The 20000-nt window shown below is 44.6% G+C and overlaps 1 protein-coding gene across 1 annotated transcript in view; it reads left to right on the forward strand.

Moving 5' to 3' along the window:
- Positions 1–2161: 2161 nt before the first annotated feature.
- ppargc1b (peroxisome proliferator-activated receptor gamma, coactivator 1 beta) overlaps positions 2162–20000 on the forward strand; it is a 63879-nt gene continuing 46040 nt past the window's right edge. The window contains exon 1 of the mRNA XM_056600210.1: positions 2162–2266. Coding sequence (XP_056456185.1) covers positions 2186–2266 — 81 coding nt within the window. The 5' untranslated portion in view covers positions 2162–2185. The remainder of the gene's footprint in view (positions 2267–20000) is intronic.

The raw sequence follows: 20000 nt of genomic DNA on the forward strand, positions 1-20000 counted from the left end.
TCTTCCGGATCGTCTTACAATACATTGAGTGTATAACATTGAGAATCAAACCACTTGCACTGGCAGTGTTCACGACAAGCTTCACTAGTTGAGTTAGAACGGACCTCTTGAACCTTTGTACCTTGAGTGCTGCTCTGGCTGTGTTGGTGCTTGCCTTGAGGGAGAAAATCTTTGGATAATGTTGCCTTGTTTGAGATTAGGAGTAGAATTGTGGTTATTAGTCGGTTATAAATCCCCTCAGATGCATATCTTTTAAAATGGGGATTGACTTGATTTGATAGTGTGTTTGACCTCACTTTGACCAACGAGAGGAGTTGTGGCTGGACTCCCTCCCTGTGTGATGCGTTATTAAACTATGTTAAGGCAATACTAGTGTTTAGTGAGTTGCTAACATTACCAGGTCTAAGGATTCTGCTCCCTGCGTAGCTTAATTATTAACTAAGCCTCATGGCTTAATGTTTTAATAACTACATCGAATGCTTCACTACCTTTGAGAACAGGTAATATCGTGCAACGAATGAGTTGACACAGGCCAGATAATGTATCATTTAAGGACATTTAATAATGTGTATCTGGGCAAACAATAGTCAGAAATAGCAATCCTATTATTCTAATAACACACAGACATAGTCATACACACACATGCATGCACACACTCACTCACATATTCCAACACACACGCGCTCGCACACACACACACAAATTCTGGCACACACATAACACATGTGGATGTAGATCAACATGCAGATTTTCTCTCTCTCTCTCTCTCTCTCTCTCTAAGAAACACACTCCTTTCACCCACACCCTCCCAAGCAAACATAGGCTCTCTGCGACACACACACACACACATGCACAAAAACACACGCTCACTACAAACCACAGCGACACATTCAAACTCTCAGGCTCTCTGTCTCACACATGCACACGCAGGTACAAGCAGATACTCACACTGTCACACGTGCACACCCTCAGTCAGTCTGCCACGCAGGTGCACGCACGCACACATACAGATACACACCACACACACACAACACACACACACACACACACACACACACACACACACACACACACACACACACACACACACACACACAGCGGGTATTAAGGTCAGAGTTGTCAGGCAGCCCTTCAAAGACATGCTGAGGTCTATTATTACTGTCCATGCTGTGCACAGACACTTGTGCACGGACGGCCTGGTACAGACGCTCACACCTGCAGCAGACAGAGAAGCCCTCATATTGCCACACCACAGGCCCCTACTGCACTGCACCACACGTGTGCACATGTGTGTGTGTGTGTGTGTCTGGTTGTATAGCTGCATTGGATGTGTATTTTGTGCGTGCGTTTTGTTTTGTCATCGATGACATTGTGTTTGTGTGTGCGTGCGTGCGTGCGTGTGTGTGTGTGTGCGTGTGTGTGTGTGTACATGCTTAGGTGTTAGCCTGTGTGCTAGCCACCTGACTCTAAGCAGGTCTATTATTAACAGACGTCAACGAGTCACGGTCTGGTTAATATTAGACTTAAAAGAGAGATTTAGTGGTTCAAACGGTTGTCGGTTAACTAGGCAAGCAGTTTATTCTGAGTGCTGCCTGTGTGCACTTGAGCCAATAGGCTAGCTTTCTACTTTTCGGGAGGTTTGGCTCAACTAAATACACTTTGAGGTGAAATAAGCAACTGACATTTCACAGCTATGGCATTTCATTGATTGTTTGTGACAGTGTAAATTCCACATTTGACAAACTTCTGGGGGTACAGATTGTTATGGTTTTAATTAGAATATTTGATTGGAGATTCGTTTTTCTTTTTTTTTTATTGCCAGACCACCACCGCACCCAATCTGTCCATCCCTCATAACTACAAGTCTGTGTGTCTTCATAAATAATAAAGGCTAAGCTGCGTCAAACATTTAAAGTAGCCGGTTCCTTGTTTTTTTCTAACAAATCTCTCTCTTCCTTTCGCCTGGTTACATACTTTTCATACTTCAGGCTATGATGAAACAATAACACGCTAGTACAGGTAGTAATCACTGTTACGTGTGTGTGTTTTGGGGGGGTTGCGGTGGTTGTGGTGATGTTGAGCTGAGCGTCGCGGCGTCCTCTGCTGGCCTCCGCGGGTACTCCGCCAACCGCTCCCCTGCTATACTCCAGACTCTGACTCCCCGGCTCTCATTCATGAGAGGAAGATGGCGGACTGCGCTTCACTATTAGATGAGGAACTCTCTTCCTTTGTCTTCAATTACTTGACAGAAAACTCTGACAGTCAGGTAAGAATTTACGTCTTTTCACAAGAGTGGGTCTTGGGCTATCCGTGGCGGTATTCGTTTTTTGTACGTTACCGCCGTGCCGCCGGTGATCAATGGTTTAACGCGGGCTTGCGAGCGGCTGTCGGCAGCATCTCAGAGCCGGTGCGTTGAGCTCCACCGCTGTGTCTTGACGTCTGGCTTTCACGTGGACCTCTGGAGGAATTGTCATCAGCATGCCTGGTGTGGCAACGTGTTCAAACGAAAATATAACGAATACACACACACTTCGTGGCGTTAACCCCGGGGGCTTTCGCTGTGTGTCAGTTGGGTTGATTTACTATGCAAAGGAGAGGATTTAAAACTTTTGGCGCTATCGGAGGAAGTTTGTATGCCGTGCTTGCGTGGACCGCAGTTACCGGCACGTGGAGTGGTGTGGACTGTGGAAGTTATAGGGGCTGGACAACTGTCAAAAAATATGATTTTCTCATTGGGCTGTTTGTGTTAAGTGCAAGGAACATAGCTTAGTTGCGTCGTGCTTTGCTGCAGTAGGCTTTTGGGCTATCGACCTTTCAGCGATGGGGGTATTTTGAAGCGGACGACGGCGGATGGTTTATGCATACTGCCCCGTTTCAGACACTAGGTGAGGTGGTGTAATTTATCCACCCGGTGGATTTCCACTCAGAGTAAGCCGCTTGCAACCATACGGCATGCGGGGCTTAGGTAAGGAGAGGAGGCGACACACCGGGGAGTCATTCGATCCCTCCAGGTCTCAAAGTTTAACTCCCAGATACAATGTCGAACCCAATTGATCAGGTATCAAAGAGGACATCTCCCACATGTCCACAACAGAGGGATAGAGTACGGGTGAGATCTAGTCAATGATTTGGTCTAGGCGTGGAAACTTCACGCGATTTACCTTTTGTAATCGATTGCGTAATCGCCACCAGACGAGGTCGTTACGTAGCAGCCAAGTGTGCTGCAGGCACAGTCCGGCGTTGAGTAGTAGGCTCGTGGTGGAGTGACAGTTGAACTGCTGTTCACTTGATTGGTTTAAAACGGGATCGACTCGCAAATGATCTTCAAAGCCTTCAGCCGAGAAACGGCCGTAAACACATATTCACACATCACATGAACGATCCGTGCGTTTATGCAGCAATGATTTTTTTTTTTTTTTAAATAGTCCCAACGATTTCACTTTCAAACGGGAGCTTATTGTCACCTATGCAGATTCATTAATTTGGTGTTGTTTGTTTGTGCGTTCGAGTCTATGCGTGCATGGAGTGTGGCTGTGCTCGTTGGACCCGCTGTCGCCATCGGTTATTTATAATTCGCAGCAGTCACGTGCGGACACCATCTCACGTAAACGCTGCTGCGAAAATTCCTGTTTAAATAAGCGTGAATAACGAAGTAGTACTTCACCGACCGAGGAGGGGAATCTGAAACGATCATCGCAAATGATGATGCCACAAGGCATGGTAATTCACCACCATCCTCAAAACTGTTCCCCAAAGGGGCAAAGTTCCCACCGGGAAATATTGACGTGTATGAGCTATGCATATAACATTTTGACAGGTCGTGTCGGTACTCTGGATAGCCTACTATATGTTTGACCAGAGCGCGTCTCTCTCTCTCTCTCTCTCTCTCTCTCTCTCTCTCTCTCTCTCTCTCTCTCTCTCTCTCTCTCTCTTTCTTCCTTTCTCTTCAAAGAAAGTCATTACCAAACTGGGCCGGGTTATCTATTTTATAAAAGCCATGTTAATATTTACATGGGGTTATTAGGCTGATATGCACTTTTTGTGGTATCTACATTCCCTCTCTCTCTCTCTCTCTCTCTCTCTCTCTCTCTCTCTCTCTCTCTCTCTCTCTCTCTCTCTCTCTCTCTCTCTCTCTCTCTCTCATTGTAATACTACTCTATCCTCGTGACTGGAGTTACAGAAGGGGCTCGCTGCTGCTGCAGTCATGTGACCACGTTCCGCTGTGCGTAGTAGTGAGGGGGGGGGGGGGGGGAAGAGGCACTGACGTAGATGACAAGCGGCCCTCCTCCCCTAGGAAGCATGTGACTCTCTTCCCTCTCGCTCTTGACTATTTTCCACTCTGCCATATGTTAAGATACAGTAAGATTAAAGTGATGAGATATGATTTCACAAAAAAATGTGTTTTATCTGATTCAAATTAGTTTAATGAAATGTTATACATGCACCACCTTTCTATAGCACTATTGTTTCTTTATTTAGCATGTAGATTTGTATTTAACAATTTGGAGCAAATTAAAGTTCTACTTGCTTATTTATTTCTCATAATCACTAGGTCACCGAGTGTCTATGTTGGGTAGCTCCCTGTGACACTATCTGCTTTGGGTCGTTACCGGTTGAGATTGTCTCTGTGAAACTGACTGTTTGTAAAGCAGACTAGTGCTTTGAGTCACAGCAAGAAAAAAAGAGTACATATAATGCTGACACAACCACAGAAGTACATAGACAGTTTTTATAGTTTTAAAAAGGTGTCCTGCTAGTTCAGTTTGGGGAAGGGCTAACCTAGCTAATGCACGCAGAGACTGATTAGTGACACTGTATACTAGCTAGCTGCTTCCTTCTGTCAGTCAACTCCCTAAGCCTGGACGCCTGATACCATGCCTGTGTGTGTGTGTGTGTGTGTGTGTGTGTGTGCGTGTGCATGTGTGACTTCTGTGAGACCGGCCTATCAGGTGCTAGTATTAGGCTAGATTTCCAGAAGAAGCCACATGGTAATTCCTAGGCCGGATCTTGAGTTGCCATTGGTAGAAACTAGAGAGAGAGAGACTAGAGAGACAGACGGATGGACAGATAGATGAACAGATAGACACATGGACAGTAAGATGGATGATGAAGTTGCATTTGGGCCATCACCCCCAAAGGGGTGTGTGTGTTTAGCTGCCGGTCTGTCTACCTACGTTGCGGTGCGTAAACAATCTTTACCTCTATCCCTAGCATTATATTCACATCGACCCCTTCGTTTGAAAAGTCCTGCATTTCAATTCACGATCGGTCTAGCTGTTTGTTGGACACACGCACAAGCACGCACGCACACACACACACACACATACCAGTGATCTTCTAGTCTGCCTTTAAATAGCAGGCAGTCAGCTAAACAGTCAGCAACTGCAATGTTTCTCTTCTCTCCTCTCTTCCTTTCTCCTCTGATCCTCTCTCGCCTCTTTCTCTTCTCCTCTCTCTCTCCCTCTCTCCTCCCCTCTCCTCTCTGCTCTCTCTGTGTCGTGATGTGAAATACTGCAGTGTTATGTGTTCGGCTTGCTTGCTGTCTCATTCTGACTCACTGGCCCTGCTTACACACACACACACACACACACACACACACACACACACACACACACACACACACACACACACACACACACACACACACACACACACACACACACACACACACACACCCCCATCCATCCATCCATCCATCCATAAATACATGCTATACATGCATACATACGCGCACACAAAGATAGTTCTGAATGATTTTCCTGACTTCTATAGCATGAGCCATCTTTTGTTTTCAACATCGTTTTCTCAGGGATGATAGATGTCACACAACCCCACATAATCAGCGATCTTATCTGATATGACAGACAGGCAAAAGCTCTCCTTTACCTTCATGCCATCGTGCACAGCGTCCCTCCATCCATATGGATGAGTGCACGGACGGGCACATGCACGTTCACTCAGGCTCCACGGCGTCCCCCCTGGTTCCCTTGATACGGACTGAAGGGCAACGTAGTGAATCAATGCAACGCACAGCCACGGAACGCGGCAACACATTTTGTTCTGGTGTGAATATCTGTAATGTTAAGATGGGGAATTAGGATAACTTTCAGTGATGGCGTCGTGCGAGTTACTGCCCTCTCCTCACTGCTGTGTGTGTAGGGTTAGGGTGTGTAGGGTGTGTGTGTGTGTGTGTGTTAGTGGCAGAGAGCGTGCTGCGAATATGGCTTGTTCCTCCGCATAACCCCTGAGATCGAAACATCCGGCTCAAAGGATCAGCACTCGGGTGTGTGTGTGTGTGTGTGTGTGTGTGTGTGTGTGTGTGTGTGTGTGTGTGTGTGTGTGTGTGTGTGTGTGTGTGTGTGTGTGTGTGTGTGTGTGTGTGTGTGTGTGTGTGTGTGTGCGTGCGCAAGCGCATACATGTGTATTTGGGCAACGGTAGGTAAGAGAGCTCTCAATAATTAATTGCACGGTGATTCCTCATCTGCTACATCAGGCTGTTTGCTCACACGAGGGGCCGTTGCTACGACCATTTAATAAAGTGCTGGTCATTGATGGCGGGACTGCGTTATTAAATGATTAATACGCTTCTATTAAACACATGTCTGTCAAGTGTGACCCTTCAACAACCGCTATTCCTTCAGCCTTCTTGACACATCACACCGCAACCCTCTGGGGGTCAGAGGTCAGAGTCATAAGGCAATGAACAGAGGGATAAAACGCTGCATTTTCAAGAAAAAGAAACAGAAAAGTATCGGATTTATATATTACATGGATTTATGTTGAATGCATAAGGATGATTTCTTTTATGAATACAGTATAGCCTACTGTATAGTATATATTCCATGGAATTTGCGGATAAATACATAAATATATATTCATATTTTTGGTAATACATTTTTCCTTAAAGCAAATGTTCTGTCTACTTCTCATTTTGTGATTCACACCTTTCAATATTCACTTCAGGACATTAAGTCGGTGATCATTTTCTGGGGGAGGATCCAAAGAGGTTGGCCAGTGTGGTGATGGTGAATATGCAGAACTCTAGTCTGTAGCATTAGGTTGTGTAACTGCTGTTTAATTTTCCCAGCATGCCTTGCTGCAGTGGAGAGAGCAGGAGAGCCTGCTTTGCATACAGATTCCCCACCACCTTTCCTGGCTCACGTCTGAATTCAAAAAAACACAAAAAAATATTAATCAGATTTAAGGTTAAATAAATGAATGACTGTGTGTGTGTTTGCTTTCTCAGATGTGTGTCTTTTATCAGCTGAGAATTCAATCATTCGAGGAGGATGTGGTGACAGTGTATATACGTGTGTTTGCGCACGTGTGCGTTTGTGTGTGTGTGTGTGTGTGTGTGTGTGTGTGTGTGTGTGTGTGTGTGTGTGTGTGTGTGTGTGTGTGTGTGTGTGTGTGTGTGTGTGTGTGTGTGTGTGTGTGTGTGTGTGACTGTGTGTGTGTGTGTGTGTGTGTGTGTGTGTGTGTGTGTGTGTGTGTGGTGTTGGGGGAGTGAAGTTGTCCTTAGCTAACCTTTGCTCATGATTTGTATTCATTAAAGCATCTCTGTTGCTGTATTGATACTGTCAACACTTGTAAGGGCCCATTTGTCATGTGACACATACACACAACATATACACAAAACAAAACAAACACACTACACAACACATACACTAGTGCTGCACGATCAATCGAATCGCCATCGCGATATCAGCCTTTGCAATTGTATAACCGCAAAAGGCTGCGATTTAATAATAAATTATCAGTAATCTGTGCATTTTCCTTGATAACCAAGCAAGTAGACTCATGACACCATTTGTTTATTATATCGCAATCGCAATATTGTCCACAATAATCACAATATGACTTTTTCACCAAATCGTGCAGCACTAACATGCACTTCACACACGCGCGCACGCACTCGCGCGGGCGCTACTCATGCCAAGCATTCTATAGACACATACTTGCACTATTTTACACATTTAATAAACACACAAAAACAAAAGGTCATATGCTTATAGTCAACAGCTGTTTGATCAATGATGAATAAAACAATACTACTATTTTATAGGTGTTGTACGAGATAATATCTTGGCAGGCATAGGTCAACACTGTTTAGACCCAGCAATAGACAAGAGGAAGAGGCTTCGCTCAGTGTCGTGACTCGTGAGTGAGTGTGAGTATTGTGTATGTGTGTGTGTGTGTGTGTGTTGCTCTTGGCAGGTTACTGGATTGCGTGTTGATCGGGCTGGTGATAATGTCTGGCCACTGGAAGTGGGCGTGCATCCAGGGAGTCTGTACATCATCACTCTGTTGACAAACACACAGATACTCATTCACATTCACATATACCTATGCACACACACACACACACACACACACACACACACACACACACACACACACACACACACACACACACACACACACACACACACACACACACACACACACACACACACACACACAGGACAAAGCCACAGTTTGGGCTTTCTGGTAGGCGCCTTCTCTTACGAATAGAAGACCCATGCACTCACATTTGAACATGTGTGTGCATGCATGCGTTTCTGTGTGTTATACTATTCTGAAATAATCCAGGAGGATTACAGTGTTTGATTACGAGTGATTCTTTACTGGGATAGGGATAAGCCTGAGGTCGGTGGGGGCGTGTGTGTGTGCTTGTGTGTGCGCATGTATCAGGCTGTGTAGAATCTCAGTTTATGACGGTCACACGGTTCAGCTCCCTCCTTTTTCTTTAAGAGATTCCGACAGTTTTAGGGTATGTGGTATTTTGAGCGGTTACGCCGGTTACATCAAGTTTTTGTATTTACTTTGACAGCACAATGATATAACAGACACATTTGCTAAATGTAAGTCTGCAAACATTTGAGTACCAGATCAAATTATATCTACTAGATGAAAGGTTGATATTTGATAGAGAGATGTTTAATCCCTGAGCATGCATAGTGAGGCAGGACACCGGATTGAGATCACCGACCAATCACAAACTACGATGGTGTTCACTCTAAACGAAGGCTTCTTCTCCTTATATCCTCAATATGTATCAAGAGTAATGAGAAATTAATTAACCAAACAGGCCTTGTTTATGATGTCTCCTTCTGTTCCAAAATATTACGTTGCTACCAGTGTTGACAAGAGCCAAGGTGTGTGTGTGTGTGTGTGTGTGTGTGTGTGTGTGTGTGTGTGTGTGTGTGTGTGTGTGTGTGTGTGTGTGTGTGTGTGTGTGTGTGTGTGTGTGTGTGTGTGTGTGTGTGTGTGAGTCATCCAGGGCCACAAAGCTCCCAGCAAGCCCTTACCTGTACACAGTGGGAGAGGAATTTTCCATCTACTTGTGTGTGTGTGGGGTGGGTTGTGTGTGTGTGTGTGTGTGTGGGGGGGGTGTGAGTGTGTATGATTCCTCCCCAAACATCCTTTGGGATTGTATATTGTATTGGGGTTACACACAGACACACACACACACACACACACACACACACACACACACACACACACACACACACACACACACACACACACACACACACACACACACACACACACACACACACACACACACACGTGCTTCTAGATTGAGTCTAGTCTTTTTCCGTTGCGTTTTTTGGCTTGCTGGTATATTGGCTTGGCTTCCTGATTGGTTTGTGTGTTGGTTAGTTGACTGATTAGTTGGATGGCTGGCTGTCTGTTTAACTTCGTTCTCAATGTTTTAATTACCACTCTCTCTTCCCTCTTTGATTGCTCATCCTTGGTGGTCTCTTTCACAATCGTTATCTCTCTGCCTCAATTTCTCATCCTTCCTTTTTTTGCAATTCTATTCCCTTTAATTTTTCCTAATTTGAGCTCTCTCTCTTGCTCTCTCTCTCTCTCTCTCTCTGTCTCTCTCTCTCTCTCCCTGTCTAACGCTCCCTCATTGACCTATTTTCTGTTGGACTCTGCCTTGCGTGACTGTAGAGCACCATACCACCATGACTACGGAAGCTTGACACACACACACACACACACACACACACACACACACACACACACACACACACACACACACACACACACACACACACACACACACACACACACACACACACACACACACACACACAGAGCCTGGCTAATACTGTAAGTATGCAGCCCATTCCACCTCTCTCTTTTCTGCCACCTTCTCCTTCTTTATCCGCTCCCACTTTTTCTATTTTCACTCCTTACAATTACAAACATGGCCATGATGCAATGCAGGAATAAACACATGTACCGTCGTCACGCATATGTGTGTGTGTGTGTGCATAGATGCGTGTAGGGAGAGCAATACATGTGTCTAAATATCTTGGCAAACGTTGCGGTAGAATGTGGGTGTGTGCAAGGTGGCAAGTATATGCACGTGTGTCTGGGTGTTGTTTACATCGTTGTGGGTGAAGAGCACAGAAATCCCAGTTTAGTGTAATTCCTCTGTGTCGTTCTACTGGTTAGACTAATGAGGTTCCTCTGATTTGTAGAGAAGCTAATTAACCGTCTGTTAGGCACCAGGACAGTTCTCCTTCCTGCTATGTTTGATCTGAAATCTCTTTCAGAGATTCAGGTTCCCCCTTTCACTACAAGCCTTGACACATATTCAAAACACAAGTACAGGGCTCTTGGCTCGGTACTGCACGTCGCACGAAGGTACCGGAGAACTGCGACAGTTATTGTGTATCTATCTGATGTAGTTTACATACAGTAAACTACATACAGTAAACTACAGTAAACTAGTAAACTACAATAGTGTATTTGTTACAGTATTAGACTTATGAAGTGAGAATAAAGAATAATAATACTTTTTTCTCACTTTGTGTAGAGTGCTGCATACTGTTTACATTGAGTACTCTTAACTTTGGTAATATTCATATTTTATTAATGATATCAGTAGTCATTCAGTACTGCATGTAGTGGTAGTCTCTAGGTGTGTGTGTGTGTGTGTGTGTGTGTGTCTGTGTGCTTCTCAGTGTGTGTTTGTGTGTGTGGACAGCCTCTCTCTGCTACCCGCTACATCATCAACAATCTGGACACACTTCTTCACATCCGCTCCGTGTCAAACCTGCTGGAGCCTCTAAGTCTCTCTCTCTCTCTCTCTCTCTCTCTGTCCATGTCTCTCATTCTCTCTCTGTCCATCTCTCTCACTCTCTCTCTCTCTCTCTCTCTCTCTCTCTCTCTGTCCATGTCTCTCATTCTCTCTCTGTCCATCTCTCTCTCTCTCTGTCTCTCTCTCTCTCTCTCTCTCTCTCTCTCTCTCTCTCTCTCTCTCTCTCTCTCTCTCTCTCTCTCTCTCTCTCTCTCTCTCTCTCTCTCTCTCTCTCTCTCTCTCTCTCTCTCTCTCTCTCTCTCTCTCTCTCTCTCTGTGTGTGTGAGCTGTGCTCTCGTTCTTTCATGTTCTCTTGATTTTTTTTTTAGTTTTTGTGCTTTTCTTGGCAGGCTGACCTCAATTCAAATGCATCCCTTTTCACTTTTAATGTACTCCTTCTCGCTCTCTCTATTTGTATCTCTCTCCCCATGTTTCCCTCTCTCAGCATCTTTTCTTCCTATCCCTATCTCTCTATTTCGCTCATTCAATTAAATTGAGAAAGCTTTATTGGCACTGGAAAAACACCTATAGATTGTCAATATCGTCTTTGAGTGTCTCTCTCTCTCTCTCTCTCTCTCTCTGAGTAACGGTTAGTTTTCTTGCTCTTAATGGATCCCATATTTTCAAACAATGTTATTTCATTATATACAATATGTGTCTAATAATATCTCCTAACCCTAGTGTGAATAAATGTCAGTATGTGTCTGGCCTTTCAGTGGGATTCGGCCCTGAATCCGAGACCCAGAGTAAAGGTTGGATACTCCCTGCTTGGCTCACCTAAGCCCTCCTATGATAGACTGACAGACAGACGGACCAAGGCAGAGAGACAGAGACTGATAGACAACTAATCTGTGTGTTTATGTATGTGTGTGTGTGCGATAATGTGAGTTGATTAAGGGGAGCCCTCTCTAGCCCGGGCGCGTGCAGAGTGGGACATTCTTGAACACTTGACCCTCCGAGGTATCGTGACCACGGGCGGTCCTAGATAGCATGTTGTTGACCAATAAGCTTGCACGCTGGACACAGTGTCCGGCCAGCCCCGCCCACTTCTCAACCGACCGCTGAGGGTGGTGAATACTGTTCCACTGAACACTGCTAGGGTGTTGGTTTGAGCGGGTATTCGATGACTTGATCAGTATTGGGAAAGAATAAGACCTTGCATTGTGATTGAATCATTTCCAAATTTCTCAATACGCTCCCATGAAAGAGCAACGCATTACACACAAACATACACACGCACACACACACACCCTCTGCCGGTACTTGCCCTACCTTCCAGCCAATCACAGGCCTCCAGGGGTCAACCAGTCCATTTCTGTAACGTACGTTGATGACATCATCAAAGCAAGCACAAAGTCCTTTACTTTCACAATCTCTCTATCACTCTCTCTCTCTATCTCTCTACAACTCCTACACTGTCCAATGCTTTTTCTCTTTACCTTATCTATTTCTTTTGCCAGTTTTATCTTACCGACAGTTTTTTTGACTCCCATCTCCAAATCACACACACACACACACGCAAGCAAGCACCCATACTTACACAGATATGCACACACACAAACGCGCTCAGTGATTTTCCATGTCATTCCCGGAACAACAATGCTTACATGGCATCTTGCCTTTGAGGTGTGTGTGTGTGTGTGTGTGTGTGTGTGTGTGTGTGTGTGTGTGTGTGTGTGTGTGTGTGTGTGTGTGTGTGTGTGTGTGTGTGTGTGTGTGTGTGTGTGTGTGTCAGGTGAATAGGGGTTAAAAAGTAATGGAATAGGTGTACCAGTGTTTGTGTGAAGGTCACTTATGTTTGTCACCCAACATAAACGTCCGCTCCCCACATGGACACAAGGTCACACATGAGATGAAATGTCCAAGCCAGCGTTATTTATTGTTACCTATTCCAAGCTAACTAGCTGTGTGTGTGTGTGTGTGTGTGTGTGTGTGTGTGTGTGTGTGTGTGTGTGCGCGCGCGCCTGCGAAAAAGAGATGGGGGGGGGGGGGGGGGGGGGGGGGGGGGGGGGGGGGGGGGGGGGGGGGGGCGGGGGGTATATAATTCATGCAGAAGTATTCGAGTTGTATATTGGACCAACACATTAATATGAAAAACAACCAGCACTATCCCAGCCAAGCATGAACTCTACCGCACAGTGCAATGGATTGAGCTCAGACTGTCAAGCATCAACTAATAAACTAATTGGTAGGAGCATTCAGAACCATTGTTATTACTATTGCCTTTCTGGGGTCAGATATAGCAGAAAGATAAACAAAGGGTGGTTTTTATAACTGAAACTGAGACAACAAATATTCTGCTTTCCAGCAGTGGGCTCTAATATTTTGTTATTAACCCAAACCATCATCAACATCTTCTGATGAGTGACTAAGCAATAAACGGATTATGGCTTTGAAAAGGGTGGTGCTAGCGATCTATGACTACACAAACCAACACCAACAAACCAACAACAACTTACAAACCATAATCAAACAGGCCTTGTCCATGGACAATGTTGAACATAAATCTGTGTGTGTGTGTGTCAGGGGGGTAGGGTTGTGTGCTGGGAAACGTTTTATTCGAGGGAGTGTGTTTGGGTGTGTGTGTGTTTTTACTTCTGTGTGTGTGTGCGTGATTCAAAATGAAGCAAGTCTTTTGAAGTTCAAAGCCCACTGGACTGATGAACGTACACCATTTTATATATTCAACACAGCTGCACACACACACCCACGTGCACACACATGCACGTGCACACACACACACACACACACACACACACACACAGAGCACACACTCACAATGTAAAGTTCAAATGAAGAGCACCATCTATAATACTCACTTCCTGTCCTTCAAAATTCGTTATTCTTTTATTTTTTTGTGTCCATTCGATTCTTTTTACATTGTATTTTCTTCAGAGGTTTTATATATTTTGTTTTTCTAAGATAATCATACATATTTCACTTGGGATGATAACATTCTACACATCTACACGTTTCCTTTGTATCTCGAACATCTAGTTGAATCAGTGTATGGAAACTCAAAGTGTAAAACAGACTAACTCTCTGGCTAGGGACAAAGTGTGTGTGTGTGTGTGTGTGTGTGTGTGTGTGTGTGTGTGTGTGTGTGTGTGTGTGTGCGTGTGTGCGTGTGCGTGTGGTCAATAAGCTCCTGCTAATTCCTGGTTATCTCCTCACATTGAGTTAAGCTGCCCAACTGTCCTACCATTAGCTTACAGCTAGTTGTGGGGTGTTAAAGTTAATCAAATGGCAGGCTGACTTGCTTAGAAGTAGTGGAAGATTGTGTTCCCTTTTCACTTCACATTTCATCTTTATTGTATATGGTTGCCTTAGTTTTTTTTTTAATAACTCAGCCTATATCCTTAGTCTGGGTAGCCCCGCCCTTTTTTCCGGCGAATTGAGTTCACCGTGCACAAGGGTCTGGGGAAGAGCAATACATTTCTTTCTGCTTCCGATACGTTTTTGCGGGAGGGGAGCCAATCACCGAGCTGGCTTATCCCCTTGGCGCGCTATTGGCTGGTTTAACACAATGACGACAGGGAAGTTACGGCAAGCAGCCAATCGTGTACAGAGTCAGTTGGACTAGGCCCGTTGATCACGCCTCTGGTGCTGAAGAAAATGACAGCAGCTTCCCCAGACCAACTTGCGATCTACGATTGGCTAGGTCTGGTAATAGCCAGGCTACTATATCTATATCCTTTCATCCACAAAAACAGATTATTTTCTTTTAAAGTCAGGTTGTTTTGTAGTCATTGGTCATCAATCTAAACTGGTCGGCCAGCATGACCTGAATGCATTTAGTTGATAAGCATGCTAAAGTTCATGGCTCTAAATGCTTAAATCATCAATATACTGATTGTTCTCACTCTAATATAGTGTGTTCAAAATTAGACGTACATACACAAAATCAAACAAACCACACAAGAATTATACTGATGATCATTTTCCTGAGCTAAATGGTAAAAGCTAAAACGGCCTTAAGATAGAATACCTAATGTAATTGGCTATGGTTCTTAGGTCAAAGGTTAAATTAGCACAAGCTGCTGAGAGAGAGAGAGAGAGAGAGAGAGAGAGAGAGAGAGAGAGAGAGAGAGAGAGAGAGAGAGAGAGAGAGAGAGAGAGAGAGAGAGAGAGAGAGAGAGAGAGAGAGAGAGAGAGAGAGAGAGAGAGAGAGAGAGAGAGAGAGAGAGAGAGAGAGAGAGAGAGAGAGAGAGACCCAACCATCCTTGTTCAGCCTAACGATGGATCAGAGAAAGGCCATAGAAAGAGCATGACCTAGGCCAAGAGATACGGCAAAGGGCAAGTGAGGAGAAAGAGTGAGTGTGAGATTCAGCAACATTCCGCCCCATCTCTCTAATGGATCTAACTAAATGTCATCCACTTGGAGAGGAAATGCAGAGATTTAGAGACGCATAAATTTGCTAAATGCTTATCAGTTGTTTGTGCCTTTTGTAACTAACTACTTAAAATAAACAGTGTGTGTGTCTCTCTGCGAGAGCACTTTAGTGCACATGCTCGTGTCTTTGCACCTGTGTGTGTATGTGCGTGCACGACGTGAGTGTGACTCAAAAGAAAGCAAAGCTCCCTGGGCGATTATGCGCGTATCGATTTGTTCCCGTGTTTGTCCCTCCTTGTGCGACCAGGTGTGTCCACGCTCATGCATATTGATGCATGAGCGTGCGTGTGTCTCTGCCATTGCAACTGTGCAGGTGTATTTTGAGCAGAAAAGGCAATCGAAGTTTGCACTTGTGTATGTGTACGTGTGTGTGTGATGATACAGGGAGCAGCCTCAGTGATTATGTGTCAGAGACATCCCTCACGATTCTCAAGGACATGAGGTGATTGGCTCTCCTGTGTGTGTGTGTGTGTGTGTGTGTGTGTGTGTGTGTGTATGTGTCTGTGTGTGTGTGTGTGTGTGCGTGATTTGAGAGCAAGTTTGATTTGAGTTTGCAGGATATAGGTTGTTTACACACGCATGTCTTCATTCCCAACATCTAAATCTGATTAATTCCCCTTCTTCTCAAAATGTGTAATCGCTCCTGAATTCAACGCCCACAGATTGCTCACATAGATAGGAAAGACACTCCCTTATGATCTCTTTAAGTGAAGCAAGTTTTGTAAGAAGTATGCTATTATGATAGTGTTATGATGATAGTTTCATATGATTTGATTTCGACACCAGTAGTACACTTCAAACTCTAACGACAGAGTGATTTACATATACGGTAATCCCATTTTCAAACATTTAAAGGAAGGGCATCATCACTAAAAGACAATAAAAATACAATAATTATTTCAAGTTCTAAACCAAACAGATTCGTTGATATTAAATGATGTTAAGGGTTAAATGAGCAGAACAAGCATGAAGTGAATAATTAAACTGGTGTGACTTTAAATCTAATGCACGCAAAGCGCAGAAGGATTGTGGCCATGCTTTAAGGGGGATTCAGACCGACCAATGAGGGATTCAAACCGACAACTCGTTTGTTCTGACTGGACTTGCAGTCCCATTTCCAAGCCCTTGTTCATTGTGTTTCCCCTCACACACACACAGTTTACATGCTGTATTTTAATGTTGTCCTTTGGCCGGGGTGTAAGTAAACATATTCCTGTGTTGTGGTTCTGTTTGGCCAGGGTGTGTGTGTGTGTGTCTGTGTGTGTGCCAATGCACGACAAGAGTGATTATTTGTGTTCGAGTTAGAGCGTTTGTGTCTTTGATCCTCATCGCATGTCCTTCAAGGGCCTGCGAAGTATGTTAGCCCACCCCTACCCATGATTTATATTTGTGTGTAAATATCTTTCCCCATTGCAAAGAAAGGTTAGCCTAAGTATAGCATGTCCCACGTAGCCTAGCATGGGCTTCTTAACATGCCAGACTATTATATACCTCACCGCTCTCACCCATAACCTTGGCAGGGTTGGTTTTGTGCCTTGCTAATGGGTATCTTTGCAGAATTAATCAGTTAATCAATGCTACAGTGACCGCAGTAGTATAACTTTTATATTTGTAGATATCTGTATCTTGCTGTGGGTATATGCAAGTGTGTGTGTGTGTGTGTGTGTGTGTGTGTGTGTATGTCAGTGTTTGTGTGTGTGTGTGTGTATGTGTCTTTCTTGGAATGCTTGTTGCATTTATGCATTACAAATACAGAACAAGCTGTATGTATAGATATATGTAAGCTGTATATATATGTGTGTGTGTGTGTGTGTCTGTGTGTGTGTGCTATCTCGGTTGTCCGTTGAACACTGTAAAATATTTATGAGGACGCCCTAATAATAGTCGGCATCCTGTGGTCCGAAGAGGCATATTGTCTGTCGAGTCACATGACCCTCGTGCCGAGGCCGCCACAGGACCGGCGTCTCTCTGCCACACAGAAGTTGTCATGAAAGCATTTCCTTGGTTGATATGAAAATTGTCCTGGGATGGATTTCCCCCTGGAGGGACATTTTAAATGAAGGTGTTTGAGTTCTTCAGATACTTCCGAACCAATGTATAAACTAAAAATAAATGGCAGACTAAAATCGTCATGAATCTTTTAGCATTTTGACAACTTTATTTTCTTTAGTTTTTATGCTTTTGAAAAGTGTTCTTGGCGGGGGGGGGGGACAAAACGTCACAGCAGAATAAGCAGCCTCGGAGACCTCCCACAATGCATCTGGCCCCAGAAGAGAAGTGTTGGAGGTCACCCTTGGGCAATTGCCCTTCAGAAAACCAGGCGAGCCTTTTTGATCAGTGGCTGTCTTTTTTTAGCCGACAATAAAAACTAAAAATAAGAAGTGCAACTGATTTCTCTACACAGCCTAGGGAAGAGAGTAACAGGTTTAATAAACTCACTGGGTATCCCATTATTTTTTTGTCGAAGCATCTGGTGTCATTGTTTGTGGTGTTATAAAGTGAAGTTGGCTCATAACAAAAAGTGTAATTCGGGTAATTTTTATTGATTGGGAACTCTGTTGGCAGGCACTAGCAATTCACAGGCGGAACTATAACGATGATTCCCGAATCATCGTTAAAGTGCCCTTTGTTTGGCCGATATCCTCGACTCTAGGTTGTTGTGTCATCAACACTCATATCACAGACCTTTAAACATATATATCTGTGTTTGGGTGTGTGTGTGGGTGTGCATAGCGAGGGGTTTCATATCACCCTGACAATAAATAAATGTCTAGCTTTCTGGCACAGCACTTCCACACAAATAAGCAAGATGGATGTTGTGTCTCATCCGCTCTGCAGCAGTTGTCAACCTTGCAGAAGGTTTCATGCATCACATATGGACTGTATGAAGGTTTAGAGAGAGTGTGTGTGTGTGTGTGTTCCACTGACCTCGATGAGCTTGAGCCCACTACGCTAGGCTAGGGTAGGATAGGCTAGGGTAAGCAGCATCTTTGGATATTAATGTCTAGTCATTTTTTTTGTCTTCTTGGTATTCATGGTGTGTTTCTGCTTGCACTCCTTCATCTCTAGGAGATGTTTGTGTGTGGGTGTGCTAGTGTGTGTGTATTTGTGTGCTGCCGGCCTGTGACAGTGATGGATAGGACAACCTGCAGAGTGAGGACATCTGCTGTCATTGTACACACACACACACATCCACACACACACACACGCACAGGCACACACAAGCACAGTATGTGACAGCATGTGATAGTGCATGTGCACGCCCTGTCCTGTGATCGGCACATAATTCTGGGTCTCTCTACCCTTTAGACTGGTTGTAGTCCGGATCAAACACACACAGTGTCAGCAACCTGACACTGTGTGTGTCCTAGCAAGCGTTGGAGGTCTTCTCTCTGCTGCCCCCCCCTTCACCTCCACCTCATGTAATGCAACTTTAGAGGTGGTAGATTGAGGACATTGGGGTTCCAACGCAGAATATGCTGTGCGGGAACACACTATCATCTGCCTTTTGTTGGACACTTTTGTGCAAAAGCATCTTACTATAGCGTGAGCACATGATGATCTTATCATGCTTGCCGCCCCAGAGAGAATCCAAACCACTCTCCCATGTTCTCGCTATGCTCGGACAGTTAAGCTACACTGACTTGAACATAATTCAAGTTTGAAAAAGACACAAAGGGGATTCTTTGCTTCAAAATGTGGGCACGTTCGTTCACCGTTATGTGTGCCTGCAATCCCGGTGAGTGAGTGAGAAGCCTTGGCTCTAGTAGCTGTAAAGGTTAGCCTGTCCCCTGCCTCAGAGGGACTGACACCAGGGAATAACACTTCCGTCGAGGACTGGAGATTAGCATTTTCCACTCTGCTGACTCTAGAGGTGGCAACACGCAGCGTCTGTATGTCACCAGTACTGCAGATGAATTTGCAATCACTTGCTTTTTTTGCTTCTGTGTGGCGAAATGACGCACCTTACGTTAAACTGACCTCATACCTGGAGAATAGGGCATCGTAATGAGGGTCAAAGTAGAGAGACGTCAGACTATAAATGTTTTATTTAGCAGTTATTTGAGCTGCGGTTCCCCGGACACATTGATTGCCGGGGGGGCGAGGCGTTGCACTGCATCGTAGCAAACCATCGGGAAGCCGGTGCACAGAGATGAACACACGGTGAGACATCAAGGAGTCCAGCACTGCCCCCCCAAAAGCCGCCCTGAGCTAAAATAGTGAACAGGTCTTCTAAAAATGCAGCAGTATTGACCGACTTGTACGAGTTCTACTGAAACCCTCCTCAGCCAGTGCGGCAGCAAGCCTTGCTCATACATGCAGCAAAATATCATAGAAATAATGTTTGTGGGTTATGGCGTCTTGCTAAGTTGTACACTATATGATCTTGATACTTCATTGGAGACTGTTTTATGTCATTACAGTCTCAAAGTACTTCACAGGTCAATATTTGACCGCCCCTAAGACTAATGGCTCTAAATGTGTGGGCTCAACGCCCACAGATTG

Source organism: Gadus chalcogrammus, chromosome 10, assembly GCF_026213295.1.
Source record: "Gadus chalcogrammus isolate NIFS_2021 chromosome 10, NIFS_Gcha_1.0, whole genome shotgun sequence".
NCBI classification, from domain to species: Eukaryota; Metazoa; Chordata; class Actinopteri; order Gadiformes; family Gadidae; genus Gadus; species Gadus chalcogrammus.